Genomic DNA, 24240 nt, shown 5'->3' on the forward strand with positions numbered 1-24240 from the left:
GAGGAATCTGACCCCTGATAATAGCTGGATTTCTGCTATTTTATTGCTTCCCCCCTACCCCAGCTCTTCCTCCTTTGTTGCACACTGGAATTCCCTTTTAAAGGGCACTCACTGTTTCTGAATTTGGTTTAGTTTTTTATAAGAGATGAATTTAATAACTGGTAGGAACTGGTAGGAGTTCACAGTTTGTCAGATCATCTCCAACTGTCCAGGAATTGGATCACAAGAATAGAGGATACACCAAAGTGTGTTGGAATCTAATGATCATGAGGCATCAGGGTGTTTAGTTCTGCATCTCGTCCCAAAGATTGTTGTCAGCATCTGGTAAGAGAGAAGCTTTCTGCACCTGGGTGAAAGCCGTGTTCGGCCTGGGTCTATTTGATGTGCGTTGTGCAGAGCTGTAGGTGTCCTGGAGTAGAGATACCAGCCGCATCAGGCTGCATGCATGATGGCATTAAAGGAAGCCTGCTTGTTGGGTTTGGTGGGGCAAGCTCCACAAATTCTCTTTTCCTCGAGTTGGAAAGGGATGTGGTTGTGACTGTTCTTGGAATATGTAGGGCTGTGGGCCACCTTGTTGTCGGCAGCCTCTAGTATGAGAGCATCTTGTTTGTGCCAGCCGGGTGTTAGCTCCCTAATACAACCAGCCTGTTATACACCCATGCACTCTTCTCTGGGCTGTCCGGGTTCTGCCTTTGCCCTGCAGGTTGACTATGAAATGCACCCCAGCCTCTGAGCCTTCAAAGTGTCCCCCTGTGGTGTCCAGCCCCTTATCACTGGATACCCATGGAAATCCCAGGTCCTCCATAATGTGGCAGGGTGGACATGGCACCAGTGCTGGGCGAGAGCTCTCCCAGCACTCTAGGTAAATCACCTCCATGAGGGGACTAGTTCAGGTCCATCCTTAGGCATAAGCAGCTGCATAGGCCACCACTGAATTTGGGGTACCTACTGGTAGTGCCCCAAATTTAGTGGTTCCCTATGCTGTGTATGCCTAGGAACAGGATGTTAAGCAGCCATGGGCAGCATCCGCTCCAGAGCCCCATTCCCTGCCACCCTCACTCAATGCTGGCTCCAGGAGACAGCCCTTCCCCCCCCATCTCCCAGGTCTCAGCGCTAGTTCCAGCCCCATCCACTGTCTGCCCACCCCCTCTTGTGGGCTCTGCACCCAGAACCTGCTCACCACATGGCAGTGAACAGCATGAGCATGGGCCAGAGGACTCCAGAGTAGCAGGAGGCAGCTAATGGCTGGAAAGCAGCATTGTTTTCCTCTTCAAAGCACCCCTTCTCTCCAGCCAACAGCGCAGCTGGCCTCTGCTCCTCTGGTCTGCCCTCGCATCGCCCATTGCCATCCCGGACTTCTGCTCTGAGGCTGCAGGTGAGCCTTCCTCTCTGCTCTGCTCCAAGGTTGCCAACTCTCTGACCGGATGCACTGGACAGCACTGCAGCAAATGGGCATCTGGTCTAGGAGAATTGCTGACCCCTTGTCCTCCACAGCTTCTGCCCCCCCGTAGCACCCACTACAGAGCAGCTGGTTGCTCCTCCCCCCATGTGGTGGAGGTGCTGGTGCTGGGCTGCATAGGGCATAGGCCCTGCCCTGGGCTAGCTAACACTGCCAGAAACCTGCTTACACCCATGCTGCTTTACAGCGCTGTAACTTGATGTACTTGGGGGGGGGGGGATGTTTTTCACACCCGTAAATGAGGAGTCACAGTGCAGCAAAGTGGCAGTGTAGATAAACCCTTAGATGTTTCCAGCAGTCATCTTGGGTAGGGTAGCTAAGGAGAACTGACTACCAGAATTACCTCACTCCCCATCCTTAAACAGGTTTTGCATAAGGCAGGAATCCTTTGTGTTCCGTTTAAACTTTTTCTCACTTTCATTGAAAAAATACAGAGTCCAAAATGGGTCCCAGCATCAGGTGATATGGCCACGTCTTTGTAGGATCCACCATAACCCCTCCTCCCAGGCTCATAGGAAAAAACAGTCTTTTCGCAGATCATTGTCCTGAGTATTGGGCCATTAAGGGCCAGAGCCCTCAGCATCACTACATTAGTAACAAAACAGGTTCATATTTCATATTTCTAATTCCTAACACAGCAATGATGCATGCATACAAGTAGGATAAACACATTCAGCAGATTATAACCTTTCCAATGAGATGTCACATGAACTATCTTGTATAAAGCATATTCCAGTTATTTCATATTGTCATAAAGCACATGGGATGTCCTGTCTTAGTGAGTTTGTAAGATCTGAGGCAGGACAATGAACCTTTTCCCAGTAGCACCAATGTGCCTCTGTGGTGAGGCACAATCCAGATGGCTTGACCAGCACATGATGGTACAGAGGGGTGAGCTGTATGCTGAAACCTGCAATAAATAATTCAAAGTGATGGTCACATGACCCTCATGGCTGTCATAGGATTCCTCTCTCCTAGGTGTCTGGTTACATTCAAGGATCAAGTTCTAACATCCTGACTGGTGAATTATTAAACCAAACCTCCTTGTGGTGTTCTCATCCCTTCTCACTGGACATGTTTCTTCCTGGTGCCCTGCTGTGCTAGGCAGAGAGAGTCTCAACCCATCTAGGTCCTTGGAATTGGAGTCTCAGGAGAGTTTGAGGACAACTTGTCTTCTCCCCACCAACTTCTCAGTCTTTGAGAGCTCCTTGCCTCTCTGCTAAAGGCTGACGAGATGGAGCAGTCCTACAGATCCACAATCTCCATCTACAAGGTGAGCTGTGGCTGCCAGACAGGCTGTGGAGTGAAAGGGCTGTTCTCAATTGGTTGAGATTCTCATGGGTTGGGGGCGTCTTTCATAAAGGATTTAAAAGCACAAGAGAAATGAAGTATTCTATGGGGGGATTAAATTAAGATTGATTGATTGATTTAATGTGCTTTGAAAAATCTGTGGGCCAGATCTGATGTAGTTCTGGCTCTGTGAATCTGGTGTGAGAGCAGACAGATGGCCGAAGGGATGTGTGGTGTAGTTCATACCAGAACCCAGCAGCGCTGGGGTTAACCCCTTCTAGGTATGCTGCTGTATTAAGGCACAGCACTTTTCTCAGTGAATCCCTGCCATGGGAGAGCTAGAGAGGCTCATCTTTGGAAGGGGGGGAGGGGGGGGGAGATTGGAGTGATGCAAGAGGGTAAAGCAGGAAAGTTACAAACTGAAACTGAATAGCATTTTGGCTGATCTTAGGAATCCTTTCTGGACAGTCAGGATCCACAGGACTGTGGAATATTCGCTCTGTCGAGTCAGACGTGCCCAGACACTAATGTTTCTAATGGCGAGTGGAGGGTAGATTAGTGTATGGGCAGCTCCTTGCCCGAGTGACCAGACCGATTTCACTGGTCTCTGAGGTCCAGATCAAACGATACAATGCACTTTTTGGTAAAGACGCTGCCAGGATCGGAGCTCTTGCTAAAGAAATCCTGGACACGCCCATGCTCAGTTAGGCTGGAGTGTGCAAGTGAGGGCACTTCCTCTGTGTGATAGGCTCTTCTCCTTAATTTTGTGCAGCACTTAGATCCCACACCTGAATTTGCACACTGCTGCCCCAGCATGGGGTGCAATAAGGGGTGCTGTGCACCTTCAGTTAATAGGGTAAGTAGACCTATGAGGCTGGGTTAAAACTGCCGCATGCCTCGACTCTTATCAAGCGATGGAGCCCTGATGCTCATGATATGGTTGCCAAGAAGTGATGCCCACCCCGGAGGGCAGAAAGAAACTCACTAGATTCCGGGTGAGGATAGTAGCCCTTGGGGCGTTCAGAGGGAAGCATGCCATGCTCTCCCGATCACCCAACCCCACGGTTTGCTCTCAGCTGGAAGAGAAAATGCAAGGGCTGTGCCCCCGCAATGTGAAGGGTGCCTGAGCCCTGACACCAGCCAGCGGGGTGATGGATAGGCCACAGCTCTGTCAGACAAATCACATACAGACGGCACAGGGCACGGGCCTGTTTCATTCCAGGCCTTGGGGCCCGGTGGAGAGCATTAACCTGTTGTGTTCTTTCACCCCTCTCTCCAACATGCATGGATAACAGAGCATCCTGGAGCACTTCAACCCTGCCCTGGAGAACCTGGTCTACCTGGGCAACAACTACATACGTGCTTTCCACGGTGAGTGCAGCCTCTTCTCCCACCCGACTGTAGTGGGGGGACAAAAGCTGGGACTGTGTGCGCTGGCAAGTGGGGTGGGGGGGATCAGTCTGGGCTGGGGCTGTTCTGAGGTTGTGGGAAGGCAGGAGAAGAGATGGTGAGGCCGGGAAGTGGCAAAGAAGGGGCAAGTTGAAGAAAAAGGGGATGAGGATGGAGCAGGGTAATTTGGGGAAGCTTTAATCCAGCTGCTCTCTCTCCTTGTATTTCCACAGCACTGTCTGAGGCAGCTGACATCTATTTTAAGGCGATACAGAAGATTGGGGAACAAGCCCTGCAGAGCTCCACCTCACAAATTCTGGGTAAGGTTTCTTCTACTGACCCTAGTTTGGTTTTAAATGCCCCCCGTGCTCCCATCGCACCGAGCAGCATGAGGGACTGTGCTCAGAAAGGAACCAGAGTCTCCAGCATGGCAATGCCCGTCACTAACCCCTCCATGCATGGGTGTCTGGTATGTAAGGCAGGGGTAGGCATTGCCTTCCCAAACCACCAGGCGTAGCCCCGCCCACCGTGTGCCCCCAGAATGCCTGCAGTAGGGTGTGCTCCAGGGCAGGAGAGGCAGGGCTGGGCCAGGCCACGTGGCGTGCCCTTCTCCATGGCTGGGGAGGCTGGAGCCATGCCGCGCAGCACGCGCCCCCTGATTTCCTCCAGGGTGGGAAGGCTGGGGTCATGCCGTGTGCCCTCTGCCCTCCTCCCTCCCTGGGACTGGAGAGGCCATGTGGCGCCCCCTTTTTCCTCCCCTGGTGCTCTGGGGCTCGAGAGGCTGGGTTGTGCAGTGCACTGCACCCTCCTTCGGGACTGGGGAGACTAGGACAAGTGCCCGCCTCCTTCCTTCCTCTCCCCATGGTTGGGAGGGGGAGCTTGTGTACGGCATGCTGCCCTGTGAGGGTGGGGAAGGGGCAGGGCTGGGGGCTTGCTTCCCCCAGCCATGCCTTCACCAGCCACCCATGCCTATATGCACTACGCCTGGACTGTGCAGCAATCCCAGCCTCTATTAGGCTTGTCAGGTGTCCGAACGGGACCCTGGAGGCTCCGGTCAGCAGTGCTGATTGGGCTATTAGAAGTCTAGCTGGTGAGGCAGGCAGGCTCCCTACCTGGCTCTGTGCAGCTCCCGCAAGTGGCAACATGTCTCTCTGCTCCGAGGTGGAGGGACAGCCAGGAGGGCCCCGAGCTTTGACCCCATCACACGCACCAGCTCCACAGCTCCCGTTGGCCAGGAAGAGTGGGCAGTGGAAGCTGTGAGGGTGGTGTCTGGGGGTGGAGACAGCGCACACGCTATAGAACTGCCTGGCTGGGCCTCCGCCTAAGAACTGGAGGGACGTGTTGCCACTTCCCGGGAGCTATCTGAGGTGAGCGTCACCCAGAACCCACACCTGTGCCTGAGCCCCCTCCCATGTTCAAACTCCCTTCCAGAGCCTGCACCTTGCCCCAACTCTGTACCCTACCCCAATCTGGAGTCTCCTGCTGAACCCCAAACTCCTCATCCCCTGTCCCACCCTGGAGCCCATAACCCCAGCCCAGAGCCTGTATCCCTTCTCATACCCCAAATCCCTGCCTCTGCCCAGAGCGTCCTTCCACAATCCATACCCTTCAGCCCTACTCCCCAGCCCAGAACCCCTTCTGCATCCCAAACCCTTCACCTCTGGCCCCACCCCAGAGCCCACACCCCAGCGGGTGCCCTTACCCCTCTGCCCCAGCCCGGCATTCCCTCTTGAACCCCAAATTCATCCCCACCTCCAGCCCAGAGCCTGTATACCATCCTGTACTCCACCCCTTACCCCAACCCAGCTGTCAACTAAGGCTGTAGAGCAGACTTATTATTCTCTCTGGGTAGTGGTCTCACTAGAAGGTGTGTGGATTACAATGCTGATCTCACAATCCCCAACTGCCTCCCATGACTTCCCCAGATTCCCTGTCACGTCTTACTCAAAACCCCATCAGCGTAACTACCTTCATTGCAACTTACGCATATCAAAAGCTGTGCAACATCTCAGACCAAATACATGGGCACCATCTAAACTAAATATCCGTATAAGCCAGGCAGGGCGGACAAGACTACGTGTGCTGGCGTATTTCAGTTTGGATTCTTTACACATGGGCTATTTAACATATGAAGCTGAACCCAAATTTTCAGCCTGCTGCTGCCGTGCCACGCAGAATCCAGAGTCCCTGGAGTAGAATGTGGATGTGGCTTGCTGTGAAGTTCACTATGGCTTGCGATGGGGAACAGCCTTTCAACCCCTTGCTAATTCCATTAGCGAGGAAGTGGGTCTGGCCCACGAAAGCTCATCATCTAATAAACCATCTTGTTAGTCTTTAAAGTGCTACATTGTCCTGCATTTTCCCTCAAGTGTGGTTTCCTGTAGAGCGCTAAGCCATTAGCGCTCAAGTGTGGTTTATTATAACATGCATAATCTGTGAAACTATAGAAAAGGAATGAGCAGCTGTTACCTGAGTAGTAGAATGAAACGGATTGGCCGGAACTCTTTCCTCATGCATTAGACCCCGCCCCAGCAGACAGCGAACACACAGCAAAAGTAGTTGGACCTTTGCACTAAGATAACACTACCCCCACTTTCGTGATTAGTGCTAATGGCCCCTTTGTTCTAACACCCTGGGAGAGAATGCTGCACACATGGGAGGAAGATCTGACTGTGATACTTTGATCTCTTTTCTTGAAGGTCAGATTTTGATACAGATGTCTGACACCCACAGGCACATGAACGTTGACCTGGAAGCAGTGGTGAGTTTCTCTACTGGGAGTGGCCCACAGCTGTATGCTGGGCCCAAAGCGCCTGTGTTTTATGGAGCTGGGGGAGCCGGAAGCCATCTGGTGTTTCCATACCAAGAATTTGGGGTGGGTTGCTCCCAGTTTGTGGTGGGCAGAACTGGGGACGGGGTGTGTGATCTAAGCAGCATTCAGTTCTGAGGTGCCAATATTTCCATCCCCTGCCCCCAGTAGTGCTGCTGGGGATGGGGATTGGGAGGGGGAGGACTAGTGGAAAACGTGGATGTTAACTCTTTCCCGGCTGTGCGGTTGCTACTGATATCACAGCAGTGTCTAGAGGGCCCATCTGGCATTGTGAGACAGTCTGCTCCCCAAAGAGCTTTCAGTCTGGCTAGACAAGACAAAGGGTGGGAGGAAAGATGGTGTTAGCTCTGACTGCAGTCAGCTGGCCAAGCATGTTCATCAGGAGGCGGGGGGGCTGGTACTCTCCTGTTTCGTGACACCCCCCCTCCCAAGCTGCCAGCGATACCCTGTAACACCTGCTGCTCTGAAAAGTGTTTGGTTAGAACAGCGCAATGGAACTGAGGTGCAGTTTCTAACGACTTCTCTGCCTCGTCTAGGCTCAGACCTTCCATGGAGACCTGCTGCAGCACATGGAGAAAAACACCACACTGGACATGAAGTTCATCAATGTGAGCCCAGCCCTTCCCTGTCTCTCCCATCCCTAAGAAGGGTGCTGGACCTCACTCCCCACACCGTCACTGTGCCCCTCCCTCTCTTGAGCCCCTTAGAGCAGCTCAGACTTTCAGCCCCTCACCTATTTAGATCATTGTTTCATCCCTGAGGCGTTTCTGAGGATATTCCAGGCTGTCCCTGGGGCAGAGGCTGGAGAGCTTCTCATACCCACTGGAGAAGGAGGGTATGTCTACACTACAAAGTTAATTCGAACTAACGGACGTTAGTTCGAATTAACTTTGATAGGCGCTACACTAGCGCTCCGCTAGTTCGAACTTAATTCGAACTAGCGGAGCGCTTAGTTCAAACTAGGGAAAGCACATTGTACGAGGACTAAGTCTAGTTCGAACTTATTAGTTTGAATTAAGGGGTGTGTAGCCCCTTAATTTGAACTAGTGGGAGGCTAGCCCTCCCCAGCTTTCCCTGGTGGCCACTCTGGCCAACACCAGGGAAACTCTATTGCCCCCCTCCCGGCCCTGAACCTCTTAAAGGGGCACGGGCTGGCTACGGTGCCCGTGCCAGGTGCAAGCCTGCCAGCACCCAGCCAGCAGACCCTGCACCTGGCACGGCTAGAGCCAGCCACCCGATGCCCCCCAGCCCTTCCCCTCTTCCCGGGACCAGGCTGGCGGCTCCCGGGAGCTTGCCCAGGACCGCAAGAGGCGGGCACCCGCCTGGTCTAGTGCGGACATCGTGGACCTTGTCCACGACCTCCGCACTAGGCACAGGAAAGTGGCCGTCTAGGGCAGGAGAGCTGCCAGCCTGGCCACCCAGGAGCAGGTTTGCATGAAAATCAAGGTGGTCCACTGAGACCCCCGACTCTGAGCCCTGAGCTTACAATGGCCGTCCTGGGTCAGACCAAAGGTCCATCTAGCCCAGTAGCCTGTCTGCCGACAGCGGCCAACCCTAGGGACCCTGGAGGGGATGGACCGAAGACAGTGACCAAGCCATTTGTCTCGTGCCATCCCTCTCCAGCCTTCCACAAACTTTGGGCAGGGACACCACTCCTACCCCCTGGCTAATACCACTCTATGGACCCAACCTCCATCACTTTATCTCACTTCTCTTTAAACTCTGTTCTAGTTGTAGCCTTCACAGCCTCCTGCAGCAAGGAGTTCCACAGGTTGACTCTTTGCTTTGTGAAGAACAACTTTCTGTTACTAGTTTGAATCCTGCTACCCATTCCTTTCCTTTGGTGTCCTCTAGTCCTTCTATTATGGGAACTAATGAAGAACTTTTCTTGATGCACCCTCTCCACCCCACTCATGCTTTTAGAGACCTCTATCCGATCTCCCCTCAGTGTCCTCTTTTCTAAACTGAAAAGTCCCAGTCTCTTTAGCCTCTCTTCATATGGGACCTGTTCCAAACCTCTGATCATTTTAGTTGCCTTCCCTTCTCCCACCCTCTCTCTTCCCCTCTCCCACCTCCTTTTCCCAGTCTCCCCGAGTTTTGTTCAATAAAGAGAGATTCTATTTTTGACCACACGTTTTCTTTATTTTGTACATCAGGAAGGGGGGCTAGGGAAGGGTAAGTGGAAGGAGGTGAGGGAGGAATGGGGTACGAGCCCCCGATGGGGAGGACTGGGCTGGCTCTGCGGGCTTCTGGGGGTGGAAGCTCTCCTGCAGCCCCCCAATTGCCCCCTCTCCCCAGATGGCAGCCTGCGGCAAGTGCAGCCGGTCTGATGGCCGAGTGCTGTGATGTGCCCAGTGTGGGCACTCAGGGCACTCCAAGCCAGGACTGCTTTGCAAGCGGGGCACCCCTGAGAACTGTCTGTCCGGGGTGGGGGTCGGGACCCTTTAAGCACAGCCCTCGGCTAGCCTGAGACAGCAGCTCCATGCTCTAAGTCCTCCTCTGATGCCCTGCCAGCACTGCTTCCGGCCAGCCTTAACCCCGGTTCAGGGTCCACTTAATGTGGACATGCTAGTTCGAATTAGCAAAACGCTAATTTGAACTAGTTTTTTAGTCTGGATCCGTTAGTTCGAATTAGCTTAGTTCGAATTAACTAATTCGAACTAAGTTAGTTCGAATTAGCGCTGTAGTGTAGACATACCCGGAGAGACTAAGGACTTTCCTTCTGCCTATCTGATCACGTCCTCCATTCATTGGGCTCTTAAGTCCCATTTTCAAAAGGGATTAAGGCCCATTGACTTTCAATGAGATTTAGGCTCCTAAGTCCCCTCTGTGCTTTAGAAAATGTTCCTCATCGTCTCTGTTCTCCTTCTGTGCTCCTGGCAGAACAGCCGTCAGCAGTACGAACTGGAGTACCGGCACAGGGCTGCCAACCTGGAGAAGTGCATGTCGGAGCTGTGGAGGATGGAGAGGACTCGAGACAAGAATGCCTGGGAAATGAAGGTGGGAAATGAAGGGGAAGCAAGGATAGTGCTGAGTTGCAGGGGATTCTGGAATGAGGCGAGTGGTCATCACAAGATGATGTTGATGATACCTCCAGAGCCCAAGATGATTTCTAAGTCTCTCCGGGTATATGTACACTATAAAGTTAATTCGAACTAACAACCGTTAGTTCGAATTAACTTTCATAGCGTCTATACATACAAACCGCTACTTCGAATTTAATTCGAACTAGGTAAACCTCATTCTACGAGGACTAACGCCTAGTTCGAATTCAGTAGTTCGAATTAAGGGCATTGTAGCCACTTAATTCGAACTAGTGGGAGGCTAGCTCTCCCCAGCTTGCCCTGGTGGTCACTCTGGGCCAAACCAAGGAAACTTTTCTGCCCCCCTCTCGGCCCCGGAACCCTTAAAGGGGCACGGTCTGGCTACACTGCTTGTGCCAGCAGACCCTGCACCTGGCACGGCATGAGCCAGCCACCCGCTGCCACCCAGCCCTCTGCCTCTTCCCAGGACCAGGCTGGCGGCTCCCAGGAGCCTGCCCGGGGCTGGAAGAGAAGGGCGCCCGCTTGGTCTAGTGTAGAGATCGTGGACAACAATCTCCACACTAGGCACAGGAATGCAGCCGTCTAGGGCAGGATAGCTGCCAGCCTGGCTACCAGAGGCCACATGCGAACCCAGGAGCAGGTTTGCATGAAAATCAAGTTGGTCCAGTGAGAACCCCGACCCTGAGCTTAGAACATAAGACCGGCCATACTGGGTCAGACCAAAGGTCCATCTAGCCCAGTAGCCTGTCTGCCGACAGCGGCCAACACCAGGTACCCCGGAGGAGATGGACTGAAGACAATGACCAAGCGATTTGTCTTGTGCCATCCATCTCCAGCCTTCCACAAACAGAGGCCGGGGACACTGTTCCTACTCCCTAGCTAATAGCACTCCATGGACCCAACCTCCATGAATTTATCTAGCTTCTCTTTAAACTCTGTTATAATTCTAGCCTTCACAGCCTCCTGTGGCAAGGAGTTCCACAGGTTGACCATGTGCTGTGTGAAGAAGAACTTTCGCTTATTAGTTTTAAACCTGCTGTCCATTCATTTCATTTGGTGTCCTCTAGTCCTTCTATTATGGGAACTAATGAAGAACTTTTCTTTATTCACCCTCTCCACACCACTTCTCCTTTTATAGACCTCTGTCATATCCCCCCTCAGTTTCCTCTTTTCTAAGCTGAAAAATCCCAGTCTCTTTAGCCTCTCTTCATATGGGACCTGTTCCAAATCCCTAAGCATTGTAGTTGCCCTTTTCTGAACCCTTTCCAAGGCCAAAATATCTTTTTTTGAGGTGAGGAGACCACATCTGTACACAATACTGAAGATATGGCGTATCATAGTTTTATACTTCCCCTCCTCCTTCTTCCCCTGGCTTCCCCCTTCCAGCTCCCTCCTCCCAGATTTCCCCCTACCCTCTCTCTTCCCCCTTTCCCACCTCCTTTTCCCAGTGTCCCCAGAGGTTAATTCCCCCCCCCCTCCCCCCAAGTATTGTTAAATAAAGAGAGTTTCTAATTTTGAACACATGTCCTTTACTTTTTACATCAGGAAGGGGGGCTAAGGAAGGGTAAGTGGAAGGAGGTGAGGGAGGAATGGGGCACGAGCCCCCGATGTGGAGGACTGGGGTGGCTCTGTGGGCTCCTCAGGGTGGAAGCTCTCCTGCAGGGCCTCCTGGATCCTGACTGCTCCCCGATTGACCCCCCCAGATGGCAGCCTGCAGCAAATGCAGCCGGGCTGATGGCTGAGTGCTGTGACGTGCCGAGTGTAGGCACTCGGGGCACTCCAAGACAGGACTGGTTTGCTGTCCCTCATCAAGGTAGACAACCAAGTGGGGAACCCTGAGAACTGTCTGTCCGGGGTGGGGGTTGGGTCCCTTTAAGCACAGACCTCAGCTAGCCTGAGGCAGCAGCTCCACGCTCTAAGTTCTAACCTGATGCCCTGCCGGCACTGCTTCCGGCCAGCCTTAACTTCGGTTCAGGGTCTACTCAATGTGGACATGCTATTTCAAATTAGCAAAATGCTAATTCGAATTAGTTTTTAGGTTAGAATTAACTAATTTGAATTAAGTTAGTTTGAATTAGTGCTGTAGTGTAGACATACCCTTCCTTCCTTAGAAAACAAAGCGGCACTCCATGAGATGAAAAAGGCAGCAAGTTGACACACAGATAGGACATATCTTTTCATAGAGGATACTGTTATTCTTTGGAACTCCTTCCTGCCTGAAGTGTCTGAGGCAATGGAAAAACTAAAATAAGATTAGGGGCCTGATCCCTGCTCCTCCTAGAAACACTGTGTGCTGCTTCAACACAGCAAAGGGGTTGTAAAGGTGTATGACCCAGCCAGCTAAGAGGAACCCCAGGTATTTTCTTCCAAATACTGCTCTGTATAGACTCAGGGTGCTGGATTGACATCAGTCCCTTCTTTTCTCTTCCCCCCAGGAGAAAGTGAAGCGCTTGCAGTCAGAGATGCAAGCATTTGTCTCTGAGAGCCAGAGGGCTGCCGAACTGGAGGAGAAGCGCCGCTACCGCTTCCTGGCTGAAAAGCACCAGCTACTCTCCAGCACCTTCCTCCAGGTCTACAGCAGGGTAAGGAAGGGATGTGGCCTGAATTTAGGAGGAGGACAGCATCAGTACCAGGCCCACCTCACTTGGGTGCTGCAACACTGAGGTGGATTTACAATAAAGCAAGAAGAAGCTTAGTAATTAAGAAGAGAGATTGAAGTGATGCTAAGCAGAGATCATAGAAGCAGAACAGAATTTACATAAAAGAAAAGTCTAATCACATTTTCTAGTGACTAAAGCTTAGTTAAAAAGCCTGAGGGGTATCAGTGTTAATCTGTAACTTTAAAAATGAGTAGTCCTGTGGCACCTTAGAGACTAACAAAAATATACATGTAATATACTTTCGTGGGCACAACCCACTTCCTCAAATGAAGCTTAGTTACAAAGCTTGTCTAAGAAAAGTTTCTTACCTAAAGCAGCTTTTCTGAATCACCTACCCACATGGATGGGGATCCACTGTTGGAAGATAAGAGAGTTCTGCCTCTTTGTTCATGAAGTGATGAGGGTGCCCTTTTGCCCAAGTCGTAACTAGCTAATTTGGCACCTGAGGCAAGACCATCTTCGGCGTGGGCGGGGGTGCTGATGTGGCGCGAGGCACGATCAAAGAAGCTGTCTTTTCTGCGCCGCCTCAGCTATGTGCTCGAGGCAAGTGCCTCATTCACCTCGCCCTTGTTACGGACCTGCCTTTTGCTTCTCTTTATATTTCCCAAAGTTCATTCGTTGTCTTTTTTTCAAGAGCTTCAGAGGGGTGGCCGAGTTAGTCTGTAACTGGAAAAACTTAAACAACAACAGATAGTCTTGCAGCACCTTAAAGACCAACAAAACATGTAGATGGTATCATGAGCTTTTGTGCGCACGAAAGCTCATGAAAACATCTACAAAAGCTCATGATACCATCTACATGTTTTATCTACATGTTTTTTAGTCTTTAAGGTGCTGCAAGACTATTTGTTGTTCAAGTTTTTTTCTCAAGAGTCAGGATGACCCACCAGGGTCCTGTAGTGTGCTGATGCTGTGCTATTTCCTTACACTCCTGACAACTGGTGTTTAGAGGCAAGTGAACAGTCTGTTGTCTGTGGTATCACCATGCTCAATGACATGGTAGGCCCAGGCAAACAGACAAATCAACATTCCTTTGTCTGGGACAAACTCATTCGTGAGGTCTGCTCCCAACACGTAACATCTCTGACATACATACCTAGTTCATTACACACTGTCCATCCACTCATCACACAGTGCTACTAATGATCAGTGTGTCCCCAGCCTTCAGGTGATACTTCACACAGCGTTTGTCACTGATAAATACCGTGGCAGCCATCTGTTAGGCTTACTGAGTGTGTCAGGCCTGATTCGTGCTCCAGAACAGTCGGCCCTCTGCCAATAGGCATTGAGGGGCTCTCAGGGTATGTCTACACTACCCTGCTAGTTCGAACTAGCGGGGGTAATATCGTCATCCGCAGTTGCAAATGAAGCCTGGGATTTGAATTTCCCGGGCTTCATTTGCATGAAGCCAGCCGGCGCCATTTTTAAATGCCGGCTAGTTTGGACCCTGTGCCGCGCGGCTACACGCGGCACGGACTAGCTAGTTCGGATTAGGCTTACAGCTAGTTCCTTACAGCTAGAAGCCTAATCCGAACTAGCTAGTCCGTGCCACGTGTAGCCCCGCGGCACGGGGTCCGAACTAGCCGGCATTTAAAAATGGTGCCGGCCGGCTTCATGCAAATGAAGCCCGGGAAATTCAAATCCCAGGCTTCATTTGCAACTGCGTATGCCTACATTACCCCCGCTAGTTCGAACTAGCAGGGTAGTGTAGACATACCCACAGAGTGGTGGGCCTCCCTCATACTGGAAGCAGCGTGGGCAATGTACTTGGGTACAGATTATAGCTTCTTTTGGGTCCCTACTCTCTAATTCCCTCTTTCTCCCTCATAATTGGTCTGCTCCTGTTCTCCCCCTGATCTCCCCTCTCTATGTTTTCCTCAGGCTTGGGGTATCATCCAGAGCAAGGTGCCAAAATGGAAGGAGCAGTTGGAAGCCAGCCGTAATCCAAGCAGCAGCCACTCCTCGAGCCTGCTCAGTACCTCCCATGGCCAGGGGTACGTGTCAGGCCGCCTGACCCCCAGCCAGCTCGACAAGGTGAGGAAAATGCCAACAAATGATCTCTCCAGTAACATGGGGTGCCTGCGATAACCCCTGTACCCCATTAATCTGTATCTCCAGGGCCTCACTTGGCTGTCCTCCCTTGGTGGCATTAGCTACTGAAGATGGGGTGTCGGGGAGGGAGAGAGGCTGTGTGTGTGTGTGTGTGTGTGTGTGTGTGTATGTGTACGTTGAGGTTTTAGAGGGATACGATCCTCTAGGGACCAGGCTTCTCTTGAAGAATTTCTGCTGTGGGGCCTCTTGTGTGTGGTGCTCATGCTCATTTTAATTTCCTTCCAACAGCCCCAGAGGCCTCTGCGAGATTTTGGCTCGGCCATGACTGGACGTAGTTCAAGCCCCTTCCGCCAGGAGCCTGCAGAACTTCTTAGATCCTCTCCTCAGCCAGAGCCAACCAGGAGCAGCCTGCAGAAGACTTCATCAGCTGGTAAGACTAGGTAGAGGGGGCAGTGATGCGGGGCTGGTTGTACCTCATGTGAGCAGGCACAGGCTGGATTTTGGAGGGACTCAACTACCCACAATGCATTTGTCCCAGGGTGCACTAAGGCACCTGTTCTATGCCAGGATGAGAGGACAGGGTACATGGAGGGTGAGGGGGAAGCACATGAGTGGATGAACAGGGAACCACACAGGCAGGATCAGGGCCTCATTAGGGAAATAATATGAGTGACAGGGGGAAGGGCTGAAGGGGGAATGGAGCCTTCTCACTCCATCAGTGGTGGCTCTGTCCCAGCCATACTCTGAGGGGAGTCTAGGGTTGAAAGAAGCCCTCTGAATCCTCTCTCGCCTTGGCTACCCCTGCCAGGCTCGCTCTCAACTGGCCAGCTCTCGCGCGCCAGCTCCTTCGGGGAGCGGGCTGGAAGAGAAGCAGGAGGAGGAGGCAGCACGTTGAGAGTCCAGGCAATCGTGCCCCACTCTGCCGGCGCCAACCGCACCCTGCTAGGGTTCAGCATCCAGGACGTCATCACGGTGCTGATTCCAGAGGCACAGAATGGCTGGCTGTACGGCAAGCTAGAGGGATCCTCCGCGTAAGTGGGCTCAGCTTGTCTCTGCAGCGCCGGGCCAGAAGGCAGCAGGCTAGCTCTGAAATGCCATGTCCCAAGGTTATTGCCCTCCCCTCCAACCTTCTTTCTTAAAGCAACTCCAGTCAGGACCATCCTTAGGATGTATGGGGCCCTATATTGTACTATTAAACCCATGCCCCAGTGCCTGATGACAGCTGGGGGGAAGGATTTTTTTAGAGATGTGACTTGATAATCTTCAGCAACACTAATGAAATATTTGTAGGCAAATTTTAAATTAAGGTACCGTAGATTAAATTCAGAAACTGACAGGATATACCTGGGGATGGCAAATGCCTGTTAAATGGCTTTGTTACCACTTGGATGGCTCTTTCGCAGGTTCGATGTTCTGTTAATAGGTCTGGCAGGCTTTTCCACTTTTAAGTTAACTAGCTCCTCTCTGGAGGAAGCAGAGCCACAGAACAGGGAATAGGAAGAGGCAGGTGGGTGGACATTAAAACCCAGGGGTGCCCCAAATTTTCAGGTGCCCTACACATCTGCGTATATCGCACACAGGTAAGGACAGCCCCAATGCCAGTCTGTCTAGCTGTAGAGGTTTTTTTACGCAGGCAGCAGCAGCTGCTGTGGTGCAGTGCCTGGCCCCCTACGGCCCCCTATCACTGACCTGGTATCCAATATGTGGCATGGCTCACTGGCAGTGGCAGGCAGGTTGTGGGTTGGAATTTGTGGAATGCTGCTCACCATAGGATTCTTACCCAGATGCTGCCTTTCTCTTTGAAGTCCATTAGTCCCAGTTGTGCTAGCTTTGGAGGAGGGGAGTTTCCAGGAGAGAATCCCACGGGATTCCCCACAACTGTCTTTACTTCCTGGAGTCAGCCATATCTGTGTCCAATATGAGCCCGTTCCCAATACCCTGGGGGAGCTCTCCCAGGAAAACCCAGGTGCTGCAGCATGGCAGTGCAGGTGGCTTAGTAAATGGTGCTCTTTCCTCTAAGTTGTCCCTAAATGTAGGCCCTGACCTGGTGCTAGTGGGGTCCACGTGTTGCTGGGAGTGTTGACTTTCTGCAGGACAAAGGGCTTGGTGATTGGTGGCCTTTTAAAGAGCTCCCCATGGCTCTCCGTGCAATGGGCGTGTTTGCCCCAGTGGCCTGGCCAGACTCCATGGCTGGGAATGGAATGCTAAGAAGTGTGTTGCTACAAAGGCTCATTGTCCTCCCTGTCTCTGGCGATTTAGGAGCGGCTGGTTCCCCGAAGCTTTTGTAAAGCCCCTGGGAGAAGTAAGAGACCCAGAGGAACCACCCACCAGGTAATGGGAACAGCTGCCATGCATGTTTATGTGTGCATGCCTGTATGAAGCAGTGTTTCCTGTGAGCTATGTGCTCAAGAACTTGTCTGATGGCCATTGATGCTCTCGGACATGGCCTCTCTTGACAAAACTGAGACATGCTTCTCTCATTATGGCTCTCCCAATATGGGCACAATATTTAAGTCTACCTAGGTAAATCCTAGGGATATATATTCCTTATGGAAACCTCTTGGAAGGGATTTCCAGGAGACATATTCCCTCTGGAGTGGTCCTGGGAGGGGGAGGTCTCAGACCATGTGTGTTGTATGGAGAGACCCCAGAGCAGTCTTCCTAAGATCTGGATTCTAGCCTTTTCTTATTCCTTTTCTTCTTATCGCTCTGTTCCTCTCTTGCTCAGGTCCTTCCCATTACGAAGCAGTCATAGCATGGATGGCCTCCTGGATCGCCCCAGTGTCATGTCATCAGGAAATTACCGACACAGTGCTGCCCTGCCCCAGCCATCAACTCCTTCTCCAGCCTCCCTTGGCGCTGGCAGCCGCCGGAGTAGCACGGCTAGCTCTTCTGCTCCTGCGGATTCCAAGGTGTGTGCACCCAGTGATATTCTAACCTCAGCTAAAGCGGTGAGAGAGGCTCTGTGGGTTAAGGTTGTCCCTCAACTAACAGACTGCCCTTTGCTTTCACTTGCTTTCGAATTATGAGGATAGTTAACAGGTTACCAAGGGAGGTTGTGGAATCTCTGTTGTTGGAGGTTTCTAAGAGCAGGCTGGACAAACATCTGTCAGGGATGGTTTAGGTGTAGTTGGTCCTGCCTCTGCCCTAGGAGATGGACTTGGTGACCTCTCCAGCTTCATTTCATCCCTACGTATGTGTGAGGCTATGCTCCTCATCCATTCCATCCCCACTTCCTGGGAAGGGACGTGTCCATCCACACCTCACTGCATCACAGATTTCATCCGTCTCACCCATGCTTCTGCGCCTCTTTAGTGCTGCTCCAGTCCATCCATGAATCCACCCTCACTGATCTCCGCTACCTTGCTGGGCACAAGCTGCTTTACAGATGTTCCCATCCCTCTATTTCAGAACCTAAGGCCAGGGGGCCGGGTGCGGCCCCTGGCTTGCCTGGATCTGGCTCCCAAGGCTAAGGGCTTCCCCCCCCCAGCATTGGGGAGCATGCACTGACACTCCAGCCCCTTGCTATCCCAGCATGGGGCTGGAGCACACAAGATCTACTAGCCTGGGCCCCCCTAGGCTCTGGTGTGCGAGGGGAATGTGGGGAGTGTCTGTCTCCTTCTCAGTCGGGGGCCACATCAGTGAGAGTTTGGGTTTTTTTTGCTTCTCACTTGTGTGCAGCCCCCAACTGATTTTTCTGTGGGTCAGCGGCCCCCAACCCAAAAAAGATTCTCCCCCCTGCTCTGTTTGCACCTCCCAGCTGAATGAAGTCTTCTTCCACACAGCTGTTGTCCATCCATCCCTCACACACTCTGTGCCCTATCCCATGGCAGAGCCCCCCTCACTTCTTCCCTTTATTACTCAGCAGGGGCCCTTCAGTTCACTCCTCTTCTCCATGACATCCCAGCCTGATTTCTGGTGGCTCCGGGGCAGCAGCTCTTTCTGCTAACAGTAGGACCCTGAGTGCGGGGAGCTGGGCTGGGGACCAGCTGACAGAGATGCCGTCCTGCCAAGGCTAGGGATGGCTCTTCTGGGTGCCTTGTCTAAAGACAGTCGAGGACGGGGAAGCCATGGCGTGGGGCACAGAACACAGAGGCTTTCACTGGAGATCATAAGTTCCAATTTGGAGGCAGGGTGAAGGGCAGAAGCATGTTTGGATGCCACCGGGGACTGGGGGATGGGATATGGAGACTGTCCTCTCCAGGTCATTGGTTCCAGTCCCAGGCTGGAGGGACCTGGATGCTTGAAGGGATTGAGAAATGGAATTTTGTAGCTTTTCACCTGGGTCTGTGGTTGCAGTGAGGCCCCAGTCTGCCTAGCTCAGGGGACTGGGCTGGGGAGAGGTAACAGGCCTGTATGCAGGAATTTCTGTGGGGAGGTGCTTTTTTTGTAAATGAGGAGCACAAGAGTACAAACGTACCTCCTCATGGTCCCCCAAGTAAGCGTGCTCCGGCCAGGCTGGGGAAGGCAAGAGTGGTGCACTTGCCTGAGCCTCTCTCCCACATGCTGTGGCCAGCTGGGGGAAGGTTGGAGCTGATTTCCCTCTGCCCTCCCCTAGGACCAAGGGAATCAGCCCCAGCCTTTCCCTGGCTGGCTGGAGCATGAGGAAGGGAGGCTGGGGCAACACAAAGCCCCAGCCTTCCCCAGCCTGGCTAGAATCAGCCCCATGGAGAACCATGGGGGGGAGGGAGGGTGCATTCACACCTTTCACGCACACACCCCACATGTGGGCCTGGGTAGCCTGTCCCCTCTGGTGACTAATTCCAATCCTGCCCTATGCTAGGAAACTTAAGAACTCAGGGGATTGAGGAATGGGAGCTGCTCTCTTCCAGCACTGGCCCAGCCACAGCTCAGCAGTCAGTGAAAGCCATCCCCAGCCGATGGTGTGGAGCGAATGCGAGGCTTAGCCCAGTACCTAGCATGTGTTACAAGCCCCGCCATCACCAGTGCTATTTTGTGCTCCCTTCTGAGGCTTGGCAGAGACTGGGATGAAATGTGCTGTAGCGACTGAGCTCTTCTCTCCTCCCTAGGGTTGATCCATCCAGGGCAGCCCAGAGGCACAATTTAAGGCCGTGTATGTTGGGATCTTGCCGTAAAGCTATATTTATATACCATACAAGGCTGTAGAAAGCATGCAGGAGGCAGGGGATGGTATCCCAGGCCCTCCTATGATCAGAGGTGGCATCTCTGGCCATGCTGGCAGGGGAATTCTAGTTCCAATTTGTTTGCTCTTTGCTGTGCTCTGCAGATCCTAAATCCCCATGATCAGAAATATACCCGCCTCCCTGAGAAAGAGATGGGGGGGCCTGGGAGCCTGTGGGGGGGGGGGGACAAAATCCCCTCTTTCCCCTGCACAGTAAGGGAAATATTTGTTCTCTGCAATTCTGCTTTAGTGGGTTTTCTCAAAAAGCACCTAAGCTATTTAGAAGCTCAAGTCCAATTAATGGGAATTGGAGGATGGGATATGGAGTCTGTCATCCCTTTAGTGGGACTTGGGCTCTTTCATTGTTTAGGTGTTTTTGAAATGCCCACTGTGTGTTTGGGTGTGTGTGTATTTCTTTCCCTCCCCCCTCTTTGTGCCCCTCTCTCTCTCCTGCACAATGTGCTTGCTCTCAGCTTTTGCCCCTGTGTCTTGTTTCCTTGCAGAAGTCAGCTGTGCGGGAGCAGCAGCCAGAACTCTTCCCCCGGTAAGTGAAGTCTGCGATCACTGTGGTTTTCTTATTGCTTGGGAAGGCCTGGAGAACTGGGGAGGCAAGTGTGGTGCTGGTCTTCCAAAAAAGGAAACAAGGGTGATCCTGACAATTACTGCCCTGACCACTGACTCCTCTCACTGGTAAAATAATAGATCAAATGAATGAAAGGTGGGAAAACCACTCAGCCCCTCACAAGGCCCCCAGACCCTCCTCTGTTCTGTCCTGGAGGAACTGGAGCAAGTGCTCCCAGAGTGAGGAGATGATGAATTGGATCCCTTGGAGTTGCCCGTTTGTAAGGGAGGATCTGAATGTAAACAAAGAGCAATGGGAAGAAATTGAGACAGGAAATCAGGCTAGTGAGAGCTGCTGGATTGTCAGTCTCCCAAGGGAAGCGGGACATCATGTGGGACATCTGAAATATTGTGGACTAGCACAGCAAATCTGTCTTAATGGCCAAGCTATACCAGCCCCAGGGAGATGACAGGGAGGATCTGACAGAGTCTCCCCATCTCTTCTCTCTCCTCTTTCTGAGAGTACAAAGTGGGGCAAGTTCTCTAGTGGGTGATGGGACAGGCTGCTGGCAGGGCAGGGGGTGACTCAGAAATGCTGCACAGTGATCAGGGCAGATTGAAACAGAAGGGGGAGCTCTTGCTGCCCTAGCCAAAGGGTGGAAGGGAGGGAGAGGAGGTGCCATGCTGTGCTCTGTTATTTGAACCTTTGCTGCTGCTCCTCCCCCACAACTCCTCCTTCATTGGCCGACTGCTCCTCTTATGAACTGTGCCAAGGCTAGGGAGGAAGGGTCCCTCTGGCAGGAGAGTGTGGAAGGAAGCAGGGCTTCCTGGCCTGGGAGAGTGCATGGAAGTGGCTTTACCAAGAGGAAGGACCCACCCAGAGAGAGGGAGGAGAAATTCTGTTAGGAAAAGGTGTGTGGGGGGGAAGGGTCTCCTGCAGGGAGAGGAGGAGTTGCTCTGTCAGGAGGAGGTGGGGGGGATGTGTGCTGGGGAGTGGCCCAGTCTGGAGGAGGGGGGAGAAGAGGGTCCCATCCAGGGAGAGGGCATGAGCCTTACCAGGAGAGCCAAGGATGTATTAGCTGCATTGATAACTTGCACACTGTGGGCACCATCTGAATGAGAACGTGTCCCCAAAGCATTCTCCGTACTGCACCTTTCCAAAGCCGCTTTCCTTTCTCCTTCCAGCGGCACCAACCCGTTTGCCACAGTGAAGCTGCGCCCCACCATCACCAACGACCGGTCGGCACCCATCATCCGGTGAAAGGGGGCCGTGGAGAGCAGTGGATTCTGGGGGGGTTGACAGAAGCAGAGGTGGTAGAAATGCACAGTCCTTTCCCATTCCCGGGCTGCTGTGACCTCAGGTTGGCACTAACCTAGTGCAATTTCTCAGGGCACGCCCTCTGTCTTACTCCCTGTGTCTGGCGAGCTCCAGCAGTAAAGAGCTTCCCTGGTTTTCTGTGGCATTCTCTTTGGATTAAACTGTGTGATGCTGGTCCCACGGAGTGGGAGGCATCCCCAGGATACGGATGCTGGTGGCATGGAAAGGAAGTTGCCTAATTCAAGCACTGAGAGCTAAAGGAGGGTACATCTCTCCTGGTCTGTGCGCCTGCGCTGCATGGAGTAATTTTGGCAGGGGAAAAGAATAACTCTAACCCCTACTCTCTTTGTTGTAAGGCACTGAAGGTGGTTTGGCCCCTGACCAGAATCCTGACCAATATGTGGGGTTAGGCACCTGCATGATGGATCAGCAGAGCCCTGTTGTGATTACCTGCACAGCAGGGGTCTTCTCCTTCCAGCTCCTCACCCCAGGGCCTTGGGCAACTGGCCACTGAGTTTCAAAGAACTTTGTGGGGAGGATGTCTGCCTCTCCTCCACTTTCTTGCTTGGTAACCCCAGGGCTGGATAAAAGGATGGGAGGGGAAACCCAGTAGCACAGCCTTGTGTTTGATTCTGTACATAATAACAGTAATATATTTTTAAAATAAAATGGAAAACACACCCTCCCTGTGTGTCCCAGGTCTTCTGACCGTCCATCTTGTCTGCTTCTTGGGGGGATGTGAGGGGCAGGGTCCACCAGGGAAACTAAGACATGGGAAACCTTAGCCTTGGGTAGGCCTACACAGCAAGAGGGGGCCTGCGGCAGCGTCTCAGGATACATCGAGACTGCGTTGCTATTTCGGGATATCGGAAGTATCCCAAAGTAGCAACGCCGCGTCTTTAAAAGCACCTGCTATTACCCGAAATAGTGGGTGCGCTATTCTGGTGTCCTTGTAACCCTCGTTCCACGAGGCTTAAGGGATTTGTCGGAATGGTGCTTCATTTTGAAATTTGGCGCTGTCTACACAGCACTACATTTCAAACTAAACTCTTTCGACCTAGACTCGGAGTAAGCTACGCAATTTGTGCGAATTGCGTAGCTTATTCCAACACAGAAGGGTGCTGTCTAGAGGCACCCTCAGAGCCTGCATCTACAGATTTGGGCTGACGGGGCTGGCTCTCCCCTCATACAGCAAGCCTGTAATTTCCTGCCACTAGGGAGCAGCAAAGTCCCATGTCCCCTTTCCCTAGCTGAATGCAGGGTGCTGCCCTGCTGTGGGAAGGTGGTGGCAGGGGGTGCGTGTCTCCTGGATACAGGGTGATGGGTGTTCCTAGAGAAGCCAGTCACATGCACTGAGGCGGGTGATGTGGCTGGAGGCTGTAGCGAGTGGTGCCCAGAGAATGGCACGGAGCAGGGGGAGGGGTGAGCTCTCCCTTCCCGCTCCCCATCCAGACCGTTGGGTTAGCTCCATCTGAAGGAGCCAGGCTCCATCCACCTCTTTACATTGGAATGTGGTGCCACCCTCACGGCGCCGTTACACCTGCACAGAGTTTGGTTCCTCTGGGGGAATCGGTGGCGCCAGCCCCTTGCTCAGGTGTTGAGTCTGAAAGTCACCTTTTAAACCTGCTTTAATGAGAATGTGCCTGGCCTCCCTGTCCCCAGCTGGATCACTGTAGTGGGGGGGGGGGGAAGAGAGGGGAGGGGGGGCGTTTTCTTCCGTGCAGTCTGTGCTTCACGAGGCCTCCACACAAACACGGCATTGTTGTGTCAAGCTCTCCCGGGGGCGGGGGAGACCTGCTGTGGCTGCTTTAGCCAATTAGCATTATTAATAGACATTAACTCCCCTTCTGCAGCTCCCCAAAGCCCTTCACGTTCCCCCCATTCCTGCTCTGTTACCCCTTCCCCTTGCAGGAATTTAGAGATGGAGGGAGGGGGAGGAAGCTAAGAAGCTTTAGTGGATTAAATCTCAGGCCTTTCACTTCTAGGGACCCGGGGGTGTGTATCTTAAATCTTCTGGCCACACCTGGAATGAGTCTTGCTGGTCTCAGTGCTGATTTCAGGTAGAAAACAGATGCCTGGTTTTATCGTGAAAAACTTAAAATACAACAAATAGTCTGGTAGCACCTTAAAGACTAACAAAACATGTAGATGGTATCATGAGCTTTCATGGGCACAGCCCTCTTCAGATGACCAGACTACTGGTGTTACTAGACTATTTGTTGTTTTTTAAGTTTTTCCTGTTACAGACTAACTCAGCTACCTCTCTGATGATTTTATGTTGGCTTACCCCTCCCTCTTGCCCATTCAGGAACTCCCACCACCCCTCCAATCAGCTGCCAGAATTATGCCCCCTGTTGTGTTTTTTAAAATTATTGGTGCCTGTAGCATTCTTCCTGGCTCTCGAAACATACGGATCTCCCCAGAGCAACACTGCATGCTACCAGCAGAGGCTCTGCCTGCTCTGGGGGAGAGAAGAGTGGAGTGTCCTAAACTG

At 52.4% G+C, this 24240-nt stretch overlaps 1 protein-coding gene across 1 annotated transcript; it reads left to right on the forward strand.

Annotated features, from left to right (window-relative positions):
• Positions 1-105: 105 nt before the first annotated feature.
• BAIAP2L2 (BAR/IMD domain containing adaptor protein 2 like 2) lies at positions 106-22425 on the forward strand. The gene is made up of 14 exons (XM_006118942.5): positions 106-2732; positions 4045-4120; positions 4372-4458; positions 6838-6899; positions 7505-7576; positions 9852-9968; positions 12448-12594; positions 14554-14706; positions 15013-15154; positions 15533-15755; positions 16984-17055; positions 17453-17636; positions 20371-20411; positions 21614-22425. The coding sequence occupies exons 1-14, from the start codon at positions 2694-2696 to the stop codon at positions 21687-21689; spliced, it is 1491 nt and encodes a 496-aa protein (XP_006119004.3). The 5' UTR covers positions 106-2693; the 3' UTR covers positions 21690-22425.
• The last annotated feature ends 1815 nt before the right edge of the window (positions 22426-24240 follow it).

This window comes from Pelodiscus sinensis, chromosome 1 (genome assembly GCF_052426305.1).
Source record: "Pelodiscus sinensis isolate ZL-2025 chromosome 1, ASM5242630v1, whole genome shotgun sequence".
Classification (NCBI taxonomy): domain Eukaryota; kingdom Metazoa; phylum Chordata; order Testudines; family Trionychidae; genus Pelodiscus; species Pelodiscus sinensis.

Bases quoted from the DNA above. Each gene is read 5' to 3' on its own strand.
- BAIAP2L2 (XM_006118942.5), top strand. From the start codon at position 2,694: ATGGAGCAGTCCTACAGATCCACAATCTCCATCTACAAG. The intron at 4,121-4,371 runs GTGAGTGCAGCC...GTATTTCCACAG, and splicing joins CTACATACGTGCTTTCCACG to CACTGTCTGAGGCAGCTGAC. The intron at 14,707-15,012 runs GTGAGGAAAATG...TCCTTCCAACAG, and splicing joins CCCCCAGCCAGCTCGACAAG to CCCCAGAGGCCTCTGCGAGA.